This window comes from Sebastes umbrosus, chromosome 17 (genome assembly GCF_015220745.1).
Source record: "Sebastes umbrosus isolate fSebUmb1 chromosome 17, fSebUmb1.pri, whole genome shotgun sequence".
NCBI classification, from domain to species: domain Eukaryota; kingdom Metazoa; phylum Chordata; class Actinopteri; order Perciformes; family Sebastidae; genus Sebastes; species Sebastes umbrosus.
In genome coordinates, this window is record NC_051285.1 from 25235714 (window position 1) to 25253051 (window position 17338).

Below are 17338 nucleotides of genomic sequence, written 5' to 3' on the forward strand. Positions count from 1 at the left end.
TGGAAAGATTCACTCAGCCATGTTAAAACAACTCTTCAATTATGTACGCAGAGCCCACCTCATTGGGTCAGAACACCCCGGGCTGACCTGTCAGTCACAGTAAAAATGTCTATCTCTGTCTCTACATACTGACCACAGTCTCTGACCTCATTATAAATTAAGGCACTGGTTGGTACACCCACTTTACTGAAAGTCTAATCTCATTTGGCTCTCCCGACCGTCACTTTTAGATACCAAAACATCCATCAGAGAGCGGGCTCCCCCTCCATTTGTCAGCCCCACCCAGACTGTAGTCCACTCACACATTTCAGAAAACTGTGTCTAATTGGACGACCGCCGTTCGTTACAGGAATTTCCAGTGACCCAGTGGATAAATATAGGTTCCCAGTACTTACCATTAAAATGTCTGCCGTTATGGCCCAGTTCAGGAAAAGCAGCGTCTCTCCTATAAAGATGCAAACCTAAATATAGCAGAAACAAAGAAAATAGTTGCCCATTTAGTGGTGTTAATTAGGATCAGCCAATTTCCACTTGCACAAAACACTGGTAACCAGACACGAAGCCAAAAGAGGAGGTTGCGGATATTGCTACTGTGTGTCTTTGGGAATAAAAGTGCTTTGGTTGCCGTGGTTTAAAAACATGTTATTATGCTGTGGCCCAATTATACGAGGAGGTGCAGGCCTTCATTTTGGTTCAGAGTATTTAGCCTACGAGCTGAAAAACAGCACCGGATGATAAGGTTTGTTTATTCTTGTATATTCAATGTGGAAACGTTCTAACACTTCACTTTAAGTTTAGATCCAGCTGCCAGATTTGAATTTATGACCTACAACTGGATGGGTGGAACAGAAAACGTCAACTTTAAATAACATGACTTGACGTATAGCGTACTATATGTACATGCAGGCTACTGTATGAAGCAGCTGGTGTTGCTGTTTGGCCACTTTCTTAAAATCAGACCCAGAGGGATTTGGTTGCAGTGGAATCTTGTGTGTCTGTATTGGCTGGTTTCGCCTGGCACGGTTTAACACGGCCGGTTGATGTGTGTTTCCTGCTGGCGAATAACCCTTCTGCCAGACCTACAGTACAGCACAGAGAGCTACAGAAGGAGTCTGACAGACAGAGGAGCTGTAGACAAGTCTTGTTCTGAGAGCTGCGAACCAGACACCGTGACCGACATGTTGCCCCTCAGAAGAGAGGAGCCCAGCCTTTCCTCAGATGTGTTGACGAGACAACAGCTGCGAGAGGTCAATCGTTACGGCCACGTCACGCCTCATAACGCGACACATCTGTCAACGCTTTCGCCATGAAACCGGAGCTGATCACTTACAACTGCTGCTGTACTGTACGATGATTTAATATTGTACAGTAGAGTAGTCTGAGAAGAGGTGAAGACACATGTTTGAAGTTACGCCCCGTTATGGTTGAACTACTATTACTGTTGTATGTTTTCATACAACAAAATCAGAGCTGTCAATCGATTAATATAATTAATAGGGATTAATCACATTATTGTCTATAGTTAATCATGTGTTTGACCTCACTGAAGTTCATATACATTTTAATTCATTAAATCAAAATCACCACAATTATTTTTCACTCAGTAACTACTTTGTTTAGCATCTGTTGAAAACAGTATATGGAGCATTTAATTCATAAGGTTATTCTTTAATTCTTTGTTGATTGATTGTTATTGCAGTTTTATTAAAGCAGTCATTGTCCAATCCTGTTGCTTATCATCCTGAACATAAAAACAGATTAACACACCTCACAAATCAGAGGTTAAACGTGCCAAGGTCGACCAAGGTCACACATTTAGGATATGGAAGGCTTGTTTGTTATGTTCCCTGACACGCATGGGAAATATTTTCCATCTTTTCAGCTTTATTACCGGCCAAGTTGTTGAGAGTCAGTTCCTATTCCTTTGTCTCAGATAAGAGTGAGAAATGTGTGCTTGGTGAGTCCAACAGCCCGGAGCGCTGCATTGTTTCAGGGCAGTGATGTTGTTAAGTTGCACCCTTTTCCTGCTTCACAAGCCAATTAGACACACAAGCTCTCTGGGCATTCGCCTGAGACTCTGAGCATTTGGCCTGACGAGGTATGAGCCTCGGCTACCTGCAGCGGCTCCCGAGGCCATCTCCATCTAACCTGCAATTAAGGCTATTCATTATGAGGAGCAACACCCACTCGCTGCCTCTGGGCCGGAAAGGAACTGGCATCAGGCAAGGTGACTGCTTTATTCCTGATTCAAACATTAACCCCACCCGATAACCTTTTACTATGTCTTCTCTTGTTAGATTGGTTACCAGACTTTCCCTTTTAATTCTCAGCCCCTACGGTCAACCCATAATTAACTTAATCACTCTTTGTGAGAGGGACATTGTTCACTGAGGACCTGCTGATTCTTGGAAATCGTCTGCCACGGACACAATATATACAAAAGAGCTACAGGAAGTGACTCTTACATAGGCTCCTGCGATGCTCTTCTTGGCCACCACGAAGATGAGGCAGATGAAGATGGCCGAGCCCAGCATGCTGACGGCGCACACGAGCGGGTCGGCTCGCTCCGTCCTCTGGCGGCACAGGCGCGTGGTGGCCGCCCCGATGACCACGCCTAACAGGCCTGTGACGCAGGTGATCGCCCCGAAGATTAGGCTAGATGGGAGAGCAGAGACGGGATTTCACATATATGTCGTGCAAGTTTTTAGTCCTTACAGAAATGGTGCAAACGCTTCCAATATAAATAGATGTTCAGTACAGTTCATCCAGCTTTGAACACAAAGGATGCTGGTATCTTTCTCTTTTACAAGGTTTCCCATCACACCAGTGACTTCAAAAGCTGCACTCTACTTTAGTCATTAACCTCTCACCTGTCTGTGCTACTGCAGATGTCTTTTGTGCAGGCCTCTGCCGTCTTCTGCACCACCTGGGCTCTGGCCAGGTACTGAGGGATCCATATGCCAAACGCCCCCGTGGCAAAAGACACCGATGAGGACGCCAGGGAGGAGAACACGTAGCTCCGACTGAGCCACGAAGAAACACAAAATCAAACAGGTGATTATCTCAGCTTATGAAAGGCAAACAAGCTACCGTTTTCTGTCATACAATCTCACTTGCTCTGTCGCTCTCTTTGTAAAAATTTGATAACAACTGCAAACATATAATCAAGGAATACAAAAGGAGTTTGGGAGGTTGGACAATATTAGCATGAAAACAGCTCTGAAACATTACAAGGACTGGCACCCCTTCTTAACATGTTTTGATACACCCACTACAGTAATCTATGAGTAGCTTTTTTTATTTTAATTTATTTAATTGTATTTAATTTATATATTTTTAAATTATTAGTATTAGTATTTTATTTATTTACTTTTTTCTTTTTATTCGTTTTTCATTTACTATCCTATTTATCAATTTCCTTTATTTCTCAACTTTTTCTGTTAGTATTAAGGTGTATTATAGATGTTTTGTCTGTCTTGTTGTCTATAATTTTAACTTTAGCTCTGGTGGTAAGTAAACAGAAATGATATGAGGTCGACATTTTTATGAAGGAGACGAAAATAACACTATTTAATAACACTTTCCATTGGTTGTGAATGTGGAAGACTGTGTAACAGCTGAAAGTCACACTGTGCGGGGGGATGAACATGTGGTTGCTCTCCTAAAATAGTTCCCATAAACCTGCAACGCTACATCACAGTATAGAATTTATAACATTTCTTAAAGAAATGCAGCCCGCAGGTCGTTTAATAACAAGGGCCTCCAGTGTCATGGATGCAAAGCTCCCTTCACAGTTCAGCAGCGTTGCAGAGAGGTGGTGAGTGAATGATACTAGTTCACTGTGTCTTGTGTAGACATTCCCATGCCTCTGATGGCTACTATAGGCTAAATGGCAGTGAATAAGTGTGTGTATGTTTGTGTCTCAGGCTCTAGGATGGTTATCTATCAGTTTGCCAGTTAGTTTCTCGATTAATAGTTTGGTCTATAAAACAAAAGAAAACTGAAAAATGCACATTACAATTTGCTACAGCTCAAGGTGATGTTGTCGTGCATGGCTCTGGATGATTTTGAGGGGTTATACTAATCACTGATCAGATAAATCTGGTTTATTCTCTGAATCTAATGGGAGCTCCTTACTTCTTGGCGAGCGCCTTCATGTCACACAGCCAGGAGGTCTTGATGGTCTTGATGCGTCCCATCTGGTCGGCGCTGCCTCTCTTTGGCTCGGGCACGAAGACCAGGATCAGGGTTCCCGCGGTGATCCCCAAAGCTGGAGACACCTATTGGGGCGGGGGGGGGGGCAAGAAAGACCTACAGTATGAGGCCTCGGATCATGTTAACACATCACACGGACGTGATATTCAAAGTGCAAGTTGTTTGGAGGAGGGGGGTGCAGACATGAGATGCAGGACAAAGAACAGTGTGTTTACAATGTGAATGGACGGTCACTGTGTTTGCCTATACAAGCCCTCTGGAGCCAAGAACATTCCCTCTGCTTACTCTGTTGGCACTGTGTGTGTGTGTGTGTGTGTGTTTGTTTGTGTGTGTGTGTGTGTGTGTGTGTGTTAATGTGAATAAGCATACAAGACTCTAAAAGAGCTTTTGGGCTTTGAGAGCTGCTTTGTGAGCGCTGCACCAAGGTGAAGCCCCCCCAAGTGCACATCTGCTATCATGTTCAGTGTCATCTTTTGTGGGTTATGAGGCGGTAGCATGTTTGTGCACGCGTGCGAGACAAAAGGCAGGATGGGGTGTGTGGGGGAGTAATACAAATTGCTCACAAAAGCAAAACCAATTTCGTCTGTCAGGGGAAATTCATCATATTATATTTTGTAGCTTATAAAAGCCATTTATATGCATAAACAGGCCTACCGTGGTGCTGCTGTGAAAGGCGTGTGTGTTTGTGTGTACTTGTATATATATATTTGTGGGGACCAAGTGGAAAGTGAGGACCTTTTGGCCCAGACCTCACTTCTACAAAGGGGTTCAGACTTGGTTTGAAGGTTCAGGTTAGAATTAGGTTTAGGTTAGGTTTGGGGTCAGGCATTTAGTTGTGATGGTTGAGGTTAAGATTAGGGGCTTGGCAATGCATTATGTCAATGAGTGTCCCCACTAAGATAGAAGTACAGGGATGTGTGTATATGTGTGTGAGTGAGTTTTTCATTGAGGGAGTAATTTTGAGTCTGAAGTGGCTCATAACGAAGCTGATAATGTGTCTCAACGCAGTGGTTGTGGTCTCAAAGGTGTGAGGATTACACCAACACTGATCATTTCATTTCCTATATTGCAATTTTCTTCTGCTTGTGTGGAGCAGCTTTAATTGGATCGACATCTACATCAGAATTCAATATGCTTTCGGCCAGAGGCAGAATAATGGATACAGAGCTCAGCTCACAGACAATAAATATTTGCTCTGTTTTACGCAAGTTTTGCACTCAAGTCCCCTCATCATTATTCAACAAGACCGCAGGAGTCTGTGACCTCTGACTTTGACTCCCTCTGGGCCCATTAGACACTTCCTGTATGCACGGTTGGCAATCAAACGAATTAGCTACTGCCCTCTCCTGCTCTTTATTTCCATGCGTCCCCTCCGTTCCTTATCGTCCACATTTTCGATAAACAAGGAAGGTAGCTGGAACACGCCGGGCAAAAACAAACGGAAGCGCTGCCGTGTTTTTTTCCTTTTACACAGGATACTGTTCCACAGAACCCGTTTCATGTCTCGGTTATTTGTTTTCCTCTGCGTGCCACACCGGTGATTAATTGGCTTTGAGATTGTTTTATTGGAATGTCATTGTGTCTGCTGTGGAACAAACTGCCCCTGCTCTTTGTGTGTTTTTTTTATTTTTTAATGCTCCACGAAGACAAGAAGAAATGCACGTCCTGTTTCCTCGAACCCAGTGAGCTGTCACATCCAGGAATCTCTTCCACCACGACATGCTGAGAGGATGGTTAATGTCTTCCTTTAAAATGTCAGCCGGTTCATAAGAAGAGTCAGGTTATAATTTGTTTCAGGGATTTTAAAAGCTGACCCTGAAGTCGGCGGCACCTGGGGAGGCTTTTCATTGGTCCTCTCCCTTACTGCTGGTATGCCTTATAGAGCTGTTGACTTCTAAACGTTTTGTCTCAAGCACTCATTGGAGTCCCAGTAAAAAAAGTGCTATGACAACAGTGATTTATGACCCTGATTTAACACCCGTATCTGCTCCTAAGTACGCTGTAAGTGTGCTACTGCAAAAAACTGTAAAGTCAGGGTTTTTTTTATAGTAGCAAAACCCTATCATGGTGGGACATCTCAGCACATTTCTACAGATAAATTTCTCTTGAGAGCTGAAATCAGCCTTTAATTAAAAGCGATCCAGCATAATGTTCTTGGAGTACCTGTGAGGTATTTTGTGAGCCAGTACTTGGAAACAAATGTGTCTTTGTGTTCGGTCAAACTGCCCTGCACAGAGGCTTACGGCCTGATCTGGTGCACATTTTAATTTATTACTGAACAACATCTTCTCCTCAAATGCCTGTCAGGGCATCTTTTCCCTTCCATGCTTCTTGCATTATTCTCCTTTGTTTAAAAGAAGACGTTATGGCTGTTGCAGATGCAACAGCAAGCTGGTGGTTATTGTTCTGTGGCTGCTGTGATGTAATGACTAGGGCTGTCAAAGTTAACGCGATAATAACATGTTAACACTAATTTGTTTCTTTAACGCATTAACGCAACGCAATTTTTAGGTTGCAGCGAGCTCAGTTTTAAAGCTAGAGTGAAGATGCTGGCACCACATGAAACTAGAAAACCGAAGGAGGCTAAATAGCACTCTAAGCTTAGGCAAAATTTTGGCGAGGAAAAACTAGCATTACCATTTTCAAAGGGGTGCCTTGACTTCTGACTTTAAGATATGTGAATGAAAATGGGTTCTATGGGTACCCAAGAGTCTCCCCTTTACAGACATGCCTACTTTATTACAATCACATGCAGTTTGGGGCAAGTCATAGTCAAGTCAGCACACTGACACACTGACAGCTGTTGTTGCCTGTTGGGCTGCAGTTTGCCATGTTTAGCATATTTTTATACTAAATGCAGTACCTGTGAGGGATTCTGGGTTTCTAATTGATTTCCAATAATAAATATATACATACATTCGCATAAAGCAGCATATTTACCCATTCCCATGTTGATAAGAGTATTAAATACTTGACAAATCGCCCTTTAAGGTCCACAGCATAGCTATCACCCCTCAAAGTACCTGGAACATGCATTTAGTACTGCATCAAAATTTACCCACAGCAACCTCTCCCTGCAGCTAACAAATGAAACCTTATGCTATGTTTCATTGAGTTCCTGCACCGAAAAAGACACTAAAAACAGGTTGAGGTAGCTCTGACACCTTGTTATTTCGCCGGGGCCGACATTGATCCTGCTTCACCGGAGACGACCCCCAGTGGGTAAAGTGTAATGAAAGATAAATGTGTTTACAGCGTCTGCGAAAGAAAAAGCTAGCATCAGCCTTGATCTTTAATAGAAATCCACTTTCCTCGCCGCAGCCATCGGATCAGAACTGAACCACTTCGACACGCGGCCTTTTAACTTGAAAACATATTAGAAGATGTTGAGTGCGTTTGATGTTAAAAGTTTTAGAAACATTTTTGAAAAAGGGTTCTGAGCTGATGCTGATGTGGACATATGTGAGAGTTGTTTTGCCTTCAGCGCTCTCTGCTCTGTCACTTCCCTACAATGTCAGGGCCTGGACCGCCTGTTCAGCCGTGTGCGCCCCGCCCTCGGTGCTTCTGCCACCACCGACCCCTCTGACCCCAGATCCAAGACACTGACAGGCCTCACCACCAAGCCCTGCAGGAGGGGCTCATCTGTCTTTGTGTGCATGTTTATGTGCAGTGTTGGAGGATGATGATGCCCTTACCCTCAGTGCCCAGTGCCAGTCTCCTGCAGCCACCTTAGCGCTGGAGCCCAGGATGTATCCCAACCCACTGCAGAGAGACAGAAAGACACAAACCATCATATACATTAATCTGAACCAGCTCCACTGAGGTCCATCGGTGTACGTTATATATCAAGTATATGAGTCAGTGTCCTGGGTACGCCTACGCTACACACATCCTGTTTGTCTGCCGCGTTGAGTGTTTGGGTACTTGACATGGAGAGCTTATGACAGTGTAACTGATCAAAGCACCGGTAGCAACTTGGCTAGCTGGTCTATTTGTGGAAGTGTGATTTGTGCGCATAGTCACAAAATGCAGGTGCAAAGTTACCGCCCACGACCCAGCACTAACATGGCTGTCTGTGAAGGACGGAGGCTGTGTGTTGTCACAGTGTAATTGAATTTACTTGAGTTAAAGAGTGTTTTGTTTGTCATAAAAGGAAATAACAGCGAAATGCTTAGAGGGAAATGTTGCTAGATCAGATCAGATCAGATAAAAGGGACAAAGCTTGTGCTGTGATAAGCCTCTGCTGCTAGATAGCATCAGCATTTAAAGGACAAAGACGATTCAAATAGTGAACTCAAGGAATGAGCCACGGAAGACTGATGGCTAAGTATGTGAGCGTTATCTTCAACACAGTAATGCAGTAGTAAATAAAGATTATTGAGGATTTGTCTTTGATATTTGATAGTGATCACTATGACCTGAACTAGTCTGATAAGCAATTAATCATCTGTCATTTTTCAAGCAAAATAATGACAAGTGTTTGCTGGTTCCAGCTTCTCAAATGTGATTTGCTACTTTTATTTGTACTTATGCTGAAGGTGTTCTAAGTGGCCCAATACCTTACTAAGACATTTGTTGTTCTTTCCCTTTCATTTGTCACGCATCTGAGTTATTTCTATTTCTTTGATAAGCCTCTTCACTAGAATTAGTCCCGTCTTGAGTTCTCAGAGAACCTGTTTGTCTGCATGTTTGGAGCCTCTGGCCAAGAGATGGTGTTTTCCATTAGAATAGCAATAGATTGATGATCAAATGTAGCCAGTGGGTTCTTATCAGCGCTGGCTGCTGAAGGGCCAAAACATGTTTAACTGGTGTTATACACACATACTCACACACACATACAGAGCAAAGGGGGAAACGGTCTATGCTTGTGCTTCCATGATTAGTTCTCCAAAAATAACAGCGCAGTATAAACGGGCTCAGACAGCATATGATATTTCCAGTGAGTGACTAACAGCTAATCTTATCAGAGTCCACCCAGAGAGTGTTTGGAAAGTTCAACACCAACAATAAAACTCGAGTATGAAAAACATGTTCACATCAAACACCGGTGGCGTCGCACGGAAACAAACCTGTCTCAGTTTAAATTACGGGGGGGGAAAGGGAGCGTAGGGGAGTCTATTTCCTGTGAACCCCGTCTAATTCCTGAGGTCATTTCCTGGAAACGGTCATAACAACCTCAGTAGAGACAAACAAGCGGGAGACTGGATAGGATGTTTGACTGCACTTTACCGAGGCCCACTCTTTCACCTTCTATTGTCTGTGTTGCTGGGCAGTTTACTGTGACCCAAACATTCTGGCAGCTCATAACACAACCACCTAGAGACCAGTTTAGACTTTCCTTTCCTCATTTGTCCAACTGTCTCCAATCTGCCATTGAAAATGTGTATTCTCAGGTGCGTACTTGTATTTTTAAGCTTAATTTTTCTCTGTATGAAACCCTCTGCACTGATTGGTCAACTCAACCAAACAACCAAACTCTTCGGACGCTGCTCCAGCGCCACTCTAACTAGCTTTGTTTGAGAGTGTGTCAAACTAGCCGCTAGACAGGTATTACGCAAATGTGTTACTTGGTGACATCACCACGTTACAGAAGAGAAGGCGGAATTCAAGCGAGGCGTCTCAAGCAGTTCAGGAGCAGTGTTTCTGTGGGGGAGAGTAACTCCCTTTTGTGTGGACTTTAGACTTTGTAACTCTGCAGCCCTTTTACATGCACACAAAACTATATAACACATTAAAGGAAATGGGAAAAAGCACAAAAGCATAATAGGTCCCCTTTAATGTATATCTTTAGTTAGTTGGACTTATAAGACACCAGAAATACTGTTGCAGTGGTGAAATATTTGTAAGACATGCCCATAAAAACTGCCACAAAAAGGTTCCCTTTAGAAGAATTAATCAGGAATCAAGGACTGTAGTCCTTAAATCATCATTTAATGAACAATAAAACATGACATAATAATAAATAATATTTGGGCTTTGTAACTTTGCACACCTTTTACATGCACAAAAATTACTAAAGGAAAGGGAAAAAGCATACAGTGTACAGAGACTGCAGCACATTTCCCCTTTACTACTTAAGCATTTCCTAGTGTGTGATTGTGCATGCAGAATCTGGAAAACAGCGCAGCATGCGGCAGCTCAGGCACAGTCATGCTGTTAAGCGCTGTACATGACGATAAACCTCAAGTGGCTCCCGCGCAGCATCCACCGGTACATTCATCTTTTATTACTTGGCTTTGTTTGTTTTCTCCCCGTGGCCCTTTTTCTGATTGAATGAACTGAAAAGGCTGGAGATTTGAGCTTAATAATACCGCCTACTCTCACACCCCCACGCCACATCCCCGAAAAAGACTCACACACAGTCAATTGTAAGTTCTGCTTTTCTTTCTGCAGAGGGTCTGGGCTCTTTGTGTGGCTGCCTCTTGAAAAAAAAAGAGCCAGATGAGCGAGCCTGACCTTCTCTATGTGAGGATAATTTCAATTATCTATGCTAATTCTTCATTTGCACCATTGGAGTTAACATGTGAAGAACCGGCTGAATTGGATGAAATAACCAAGCTATAGTTTCATAAATATCCCCAAATAGAACAGACATCTTGTTGTTGCCCGGTGTCTGCTTCAAGAATACAGGATCTGTCTGGCTCTTACCTTCCCAGGGGGATGGCCAGGTAGAAGACAGAGAGCATCATGGTGCGGCTGTTGTTCGTGAACAGGTCTCCTATGATGGTGGGAGAGATGGAGGAGTAGCTGGATTCTCCAATACCCACCAGTCCTCTGGAGAGCACAAACAGCCAGTAATACTGCAGAGGGAGAAAAAGGAAAAAGAAATATGAGTTTTGTTGTCTCCGTGTCAGAGCACAATATCAACCCAACAAACATTTATCTTTGTCATGTATCTTTTTCACCAAATCCTCGGAGCAGAAACAGTCTAACTCTACATTTAGACCTAAGATACTTACTTAGCAGGTCTGTAAATGTCTATATCGTCGTTACAATCAGGCTTACAGCCCCTAAAGTTTACTGATTCGGTACTGTTTCATGTGTTCTAAGGCAGATTTCTTCATTAATGACAAGCGTGGTCTCTCACAAGCTCAATCCCATCACATTGATTTAAATGTTGAGATTTTGTTGCACTTGGTGCGAAAGGTTGGGCCTTGATCAACCAAATAGATTGTTTTACTTTAATGAAATTGTGAAATACTATCACGTCTGCATCATTTTTATGTGTTTAATCCGACGTAGCCATATTAAATTACCAAGGCATATTATCTTCCATCAGACGTAATAAACTGAAGAAATGAAAAGATGAATACTTTAAAAGGCTTTAATAGGAGCATGCACGCTGGCGGGGGCACCTGTGTAGGCAGCTGGATTGTTAACTGTTTCCATGGCAACCACTACTCGCTGGATACGGACTCCCGTGTCTGCTTGTGAAGCTACAAAGAAATCTGTAGCTCCCCCCCCCCCAATACACACACACTAGAATGATGCAAACTGCAAATATTGGCCACTAATTTGCGTAGTGTCCATCAGTCCCATGAGTAGTATTAGCTGCATGTAGAATTTGTGCAATTTGTTAATGTTGCAGTGAAATTACTGTTTCTTTTCTTACATCACATTTCATTACATTATGTGTTTGCATTGTGGGCCCTAAATATTTGAAGAGTGTGGTGTGTGTGTGTGAGAGCGTGATAAGGTTACAGTGAAAAGAGATTAATGACGGTGCTGTAGTGTAGGTAGCAGAGGCAGAGCTAAGGCGGTGATCCCTGCTGACCCGAGCTCTCAGCCGACACTGCGGGCTTCATGCTGTTGGATGTGACATCATGTCACGGGGTCATACACACAGCCATCTCTGGAGACTTCACCACACACATACCTCACTTTAAGATGACACTTAAGGGATGTATAAAAAAAAGATCTTTGCTGTGGTATTCACCCATATTATTTTCAAGTTGCCTTAAACGGTTCTTTTTCTGCCTGTGTTATATGTGAGCTGTTCATGATTGATCACAGCTGAGCTCTCTCTGCCGTACATCTTTGTCACATTGTTTGGAATGCTTTACAGTCGGTCTATTTTCTTCTTTTAAATGGCCCGTAGTGACGTTTAGTGGGATCATAATGGTAGTGCTTTTTGTTTGTGTGGTCACCAGACTATCATCACCACTTGGATCAGAAATGCTGGTAGCAGTGACAACAACAAAACACAGCAAACGCCCGGGAAGCGCCACAAAAATTAGGTTGTAAAAGCAGATTGAAAACTACAGTATGATGGGATAAAAGAGAATAAAGGAGGTTTAGAAAAATCGACCTAAAGAGTGTACTGCTATGCTACCAGCTCTGCGAGGCTGTACATGCACACAATGGTGCTTTGAGTTAAATACTAATGACAGCATGCTGCTGTAAAAGTGCTCACAATGACAATGCCAGCGTGTTGATGTTGAGCAGAATGTGTTCTTATTTCAGTGTTTTAGCATGCTAACATTTGCACTAACTATTAGCTTAGAACACATTTAGGCAAATCTCAACTATGATTTTATGCTCTGTGTCAATTGGAACATTTGATAATGTTACTTTGACTTTAGAAAGGTAAAATCTTCTAGATATCATCACTTCAGTGCATTCAAGAAGATACTTTGTAATAAAATGATATAATTTATACCCATTTTTTTCAAACACTTTTTACTTTAGTATTCCGATAAAAAGATATTACAGCTATAAAAATGACAATCGTGAAAGAAAAAAAAATCCATGAATCAGTGCAGCCAGGCTCTATTACAACAATAGTTCAGCTGTCATTATCCTTGTCTCACCCTCTTAATATTCACCAGATCAAAGTGAATGAAATGAGTCATGCTTTCCAGTGGATAACATTATAAATAGACGGCCACTAATGTGTTTCAAATATCAAATGTCCTACAAGTGATCGTTTTACGACGGTAATCTGTTGTGCTCATGCAGAAAAAAAGGCAAATTTCCGTTACATAAGATCTGAACTCTGTCTCCGCTGCAAATCCATCCAAAATGCCCCAGAGTGTCTTAAATGATAGGACTCAGTTGTAAGTGGTCATTAACATTTCAGCATGTCATGTCTTTCATCTCTCATGGCGACAGCGCCCTGGAGCTATTACATAAGAGCCATCTACTCTTGTCTCATTTGATTGGCACACTCAGGGACATGTCTTGATGGTAAAGTTAAAGTTTGGGGGGGCAAAGGACTGCAGGTGCTGAGCATCACTACCCATCTCCTCATCAGCAATCACCGGCCTTTGTGGCGTTTGTCAGAGGCGAAGAGGCCCTTAATTTCATCTTAGCCATAAGCAGCCTGAATGTACTTCCTGCTTAGTCAAATGGTTGCCATCTTGTCTCCAAGCAGACGAGTCTAAAGGGCATTTAAGTCAAAGGACGCCCTCCTGAGACATCTCTGAGCTGTCACTCCCTTCCGCAGCTCTGGGCTGAAGAGCTTCGGCGAGCTTACTCACTGGAGAGACGACACTGCGCAACTCCATGATGCAGACATGCCACATGCTGCATAAATTTAACTAATGTAACTTTTGATGCCACGTATATCTGCCAGTTGAGCGACTTCAGATTGTCAGTTTGTTTGATTTTTATTACGACTGTCCATCAAGACTGTATAATGGGGTCTGCCTACACACCTCCGCACACATATAGAGAGCCTTTCACTGTAATGTGATGGCTACTCTCAGCGGGACACCCCTCCCCCGCCGCCTAGAATAATGTTATTGTCTAATGCAATCTTTTTTCAGCCAAGAAGCCCTTACAAAATAGAGAATATTCCGTGGACTCTAAATGGGACCCTAATTTACTAAATGAACATCATGCTGTATCAAAGACACAGAGACAATGTTCATATTTTATACAGTCTATGTATAAATGAATGAATCTGAACATTTTTCATGGACCCCCTGGCAGAGTGCCACAGACCCTTAAGGGGTCCCCAGACCGCACTTTGAGCATCTCTGGTTTAATGCACCCAACACCGCCCAGCACACAGGGGCTTTTAGAGATATCAAATCTAAATCCTCTTGTCAAGGGGGCAGTGAAACAACAGAGTCTTATCTTCTAAAGCATTGTAATTGAGACAAGTCTGAGGCATGGGCCTTCATTAGTTGATTGGCTGGTGGCCAGCGAGAGAGAAAGAGAGAGGGAGGGATTGAGACATAAAGAATGTCTACAAAGTCAAAGCGGGTGTCTGATTTAACAAGCGTGTCATTTTTTTTCACCAGCCTTAACATCAAGCATATCCAGATCATAACAGAATAATTAGCTCGTCAGCGGGACGGCGGCCTAATAGAATAACGCTGGAGCTCTCATGCTGCTCGTCCTTTCCGTCACAACGTATGATGCGATGTCGTACCTCTTTGCTGATGAAGGAGCTCGACAGGGTAACAATGGACCAGAAGAAAATGCCACAGCTCAGGATGACCTTTCTGTTGAAGCGGTCGCCCAGGTAACCAAAGATGGGAGCCGCCACCATGAAGCTGCAGATGAAGACTGTGGAAGGAGAGAGGAGGAGAGAAAATGTTACTTTGGACAGAAAATGACTGTTACTGATGCAAATATATGTCTTTCAGTCTTGGTATTACATGGATTATGCTATTCACAGTATCATGTGTCATCGATTCAAATATTTAATCACGATTAATCGCATGATTGTCCATATTTAATCGCGATCGCACATTTTTTATCTGTTCTAAATGTACCTTAAAGGGAGATTTGTCAAATATTTAATACTCTTATCAACATGGGAGTGGGCAAATATGCTGCTTTTTGCAAATCTTTGTATACATTTATTATTGGAAATCAATTAACAACACAAAACAGTGACAGATATTGTCCAGAAACCCTCACAGGTACTGCATTTAGCACAAAGAATATGCTCCAATCATAACATGGTAAACTGCAACCCAACAGGCAACAACAGCTGTCAGTGTGTCAGTGTGCTGACTTGACTATGACTTGCCCCAAACTGTATGTGATTATCATAAAGTGTGCATGTCTGTAAAGGGGAGACTCGTGGGTACCCATAGAACCCATTTTCATTCACATATCTGGAGGTCAGAGGTGAAGGGACTCCTTTAAAAATGGACATGCCAGTTTTTCCTCACCAAAATGTTGTTAAGTTTGGAGCGTTTTTAAGCCTCCTCGAGCTAGTATGACATGGTCGGTATTTGGTTTTCTAGTGTCATATAATGCCAGTACCTTCACTCTAGCTTTAAAACTGAGCCCGCTACAAACATCGCAAGTTGCGTTAATGCGTTAAAGAAATTAGTGGCGTTAAAACAAATTTACGTTAATGTGTTATTATCGCGTTAACTTTGATAGCTCCCCCCCCCCCAAAAAAATAACTCAAATTCCAACTGGACTGAGACAACTATTTCAGCTTTTATGTGCACTTATAAAGCCGAGACCTGTCCAGATTGACTGTGTGATACCAGTCAGCCAGAGACACAGTGAAGGACTGCCAGAGGACACCTCCATTCAACTCCAACCAATTAGGACTCCATTATACTTCAACTACACTTACTACAAGAAAACTGGCAAAAGAAGATTAAATACAGATGATACAGCACCGGGAGAAAGGTGATGTTCAGTTTGTGAAAAGAGAGGAGAGGAGTTGTACAAATGTAGTGCCTGACAGGGGGAAGATTACAGTGTCCAAATACAGTCGCTCTTAAAAGAGAGATAGGATTACATGTTGTCAGTTTGTTGGTATCAGAGAAATCAAAAAAGTGGAAGTCATACTTTAATGTACCACTGCTGGAATTACAATGACACTGACCAGAAGCGAGGAGATTAATAGCGATATATCACACAGCAGCACCAGAGGACCGTGGTGGCCGTGTGGCCATAAATAATTCCTCCATCTTAATTTCTTACAACCAGACTCATGCGCCAGTGAAAGCAACACAAGTGCTTTAAAGTGTGCTCCTCTAATTGCCCCGCTGCTGACTGGACATCTAGAGGCCTCGTTCTCGGGGCTTTTAGTCAATATTTATGAGGAGGTCCGTCCCAAACACAGCTGAATTTGTAATGCTCTCAGACCGAGTTTTGCATCTTTGCAGAGGGGAAAGGGCAGAGATGTTACTGTTGACAGCGGCGATGGGAGCTGGGGAGGTAGGCCGGAGTGTTTTGACACATCATCAGCATAAACATATTTGAGAGGAAGGGAGGAGAGGAGAGAGAAACGAGAGGAGGGGGGGTGTTATATAAGGCACAGGCAGTCCCACAGCTGCTGAGGCCAAGGGACAATCATCAGATTATAGCAGGACTGTAGTTTTCAACATGTGATATTAGGGTATGATTAAAAAAAGGAAAGATTTGTCTTTTTATAGACATGCTTTGTGGAAGTTACCCAAAAAAATGTGTAATATTGCAATCATGTTACATTACATTGTTGCAGGTATTTAAGTCGGTTATGCAGTGTACCACATTTAACAATAACCAATCAGCCCTCGTTTTAGTTTCATTTTCTCTATTTTTTCTCTTTCTTTCTCTTTTCTTTTATTTTGTTGTTAGTGCTATGTGCAGTGTGATTTTAATGCTGATGCTGTAATGTTTTGCAATCTTTCTGTTTCCATTATTAAAAATAGAAAAGGACCTCACGTTGAAACAAAATGTTGCAAAACCTATAAAAGCAGCAGCACCATGCACATAAAAACAAATCAAATAGCATAAGATGCTGGGATCATTTCACATTAAGAGCACTTCTGTGAGTAAACTCATTTTCATAAAGCTGCAAACAATAGATATTCTGCACTGTACTCACATTGCTTCAAGAAATATAGTGCAATCATGGTGCCAGTGATTACCACATTTTGTTATTCAATAAATTCTAATACATGGCGTCAACACCACTGGCTCATTTTATAACCTGACAAATTAAACTAAATTACCGCCTCGCAGTCGTATACCTCGGCCTTGACGGAGGTAAATATCAATAAAATCAATGTAATATTTTACACAAGAAACACCCATGATGGTAAAACACACGTATTCTGCAGCGTGACCTCACTGTGTCATTTTGACAAAGAACAAAAAAAAATCTCATTTCAGAAAGTGAAATGTAATCTAAAATCTAATTTAAACCTAATTTGAGTTA

General features: G+C 42.4%; 1 protein-coding gene across 2 annotated transcripts in view; it reads right to left on the bottom strand.

The window, feature by feature from the left end:
- spns2 (spinster homolog 2 (Drosophila)) overlaps window positions 1-17338 on the bottom strand; it is an 81252-nt gene that overhangs the window by 14376 nt on the left and 49538 nt on the right. For both annotated transcript variants that reach the window (XM_037748484.1, XM_037748485.1), the window contains exons 4-10: window positions 14594-14730; window positions 10864-11015; window positions 7911-7977; window positions 4138-4280; window positions 2871-3023; window positions 2466-2655; window positions 396-461 (exon numbers count right to left, since the gene is read on the bottom strand). In XM_037748484.1, the coding sequence (XP_037604412.1) occupies window positions 396-461; window positions 2466-2655; window positions 2871-3023; window positions 4138-4280; window positions 7911-7977; window positions 10864-11015; window positions 14594-14730 (908 nt within the window). The remainder of the gene's footprint in view (window positions 1-395; window positions 462-2465; window positions 2656-2870; window positions 3024-4137; window positions 4281-7910; window positions 7978-10863; window positions 11016-14593; window positions 14731-17338) is intronic.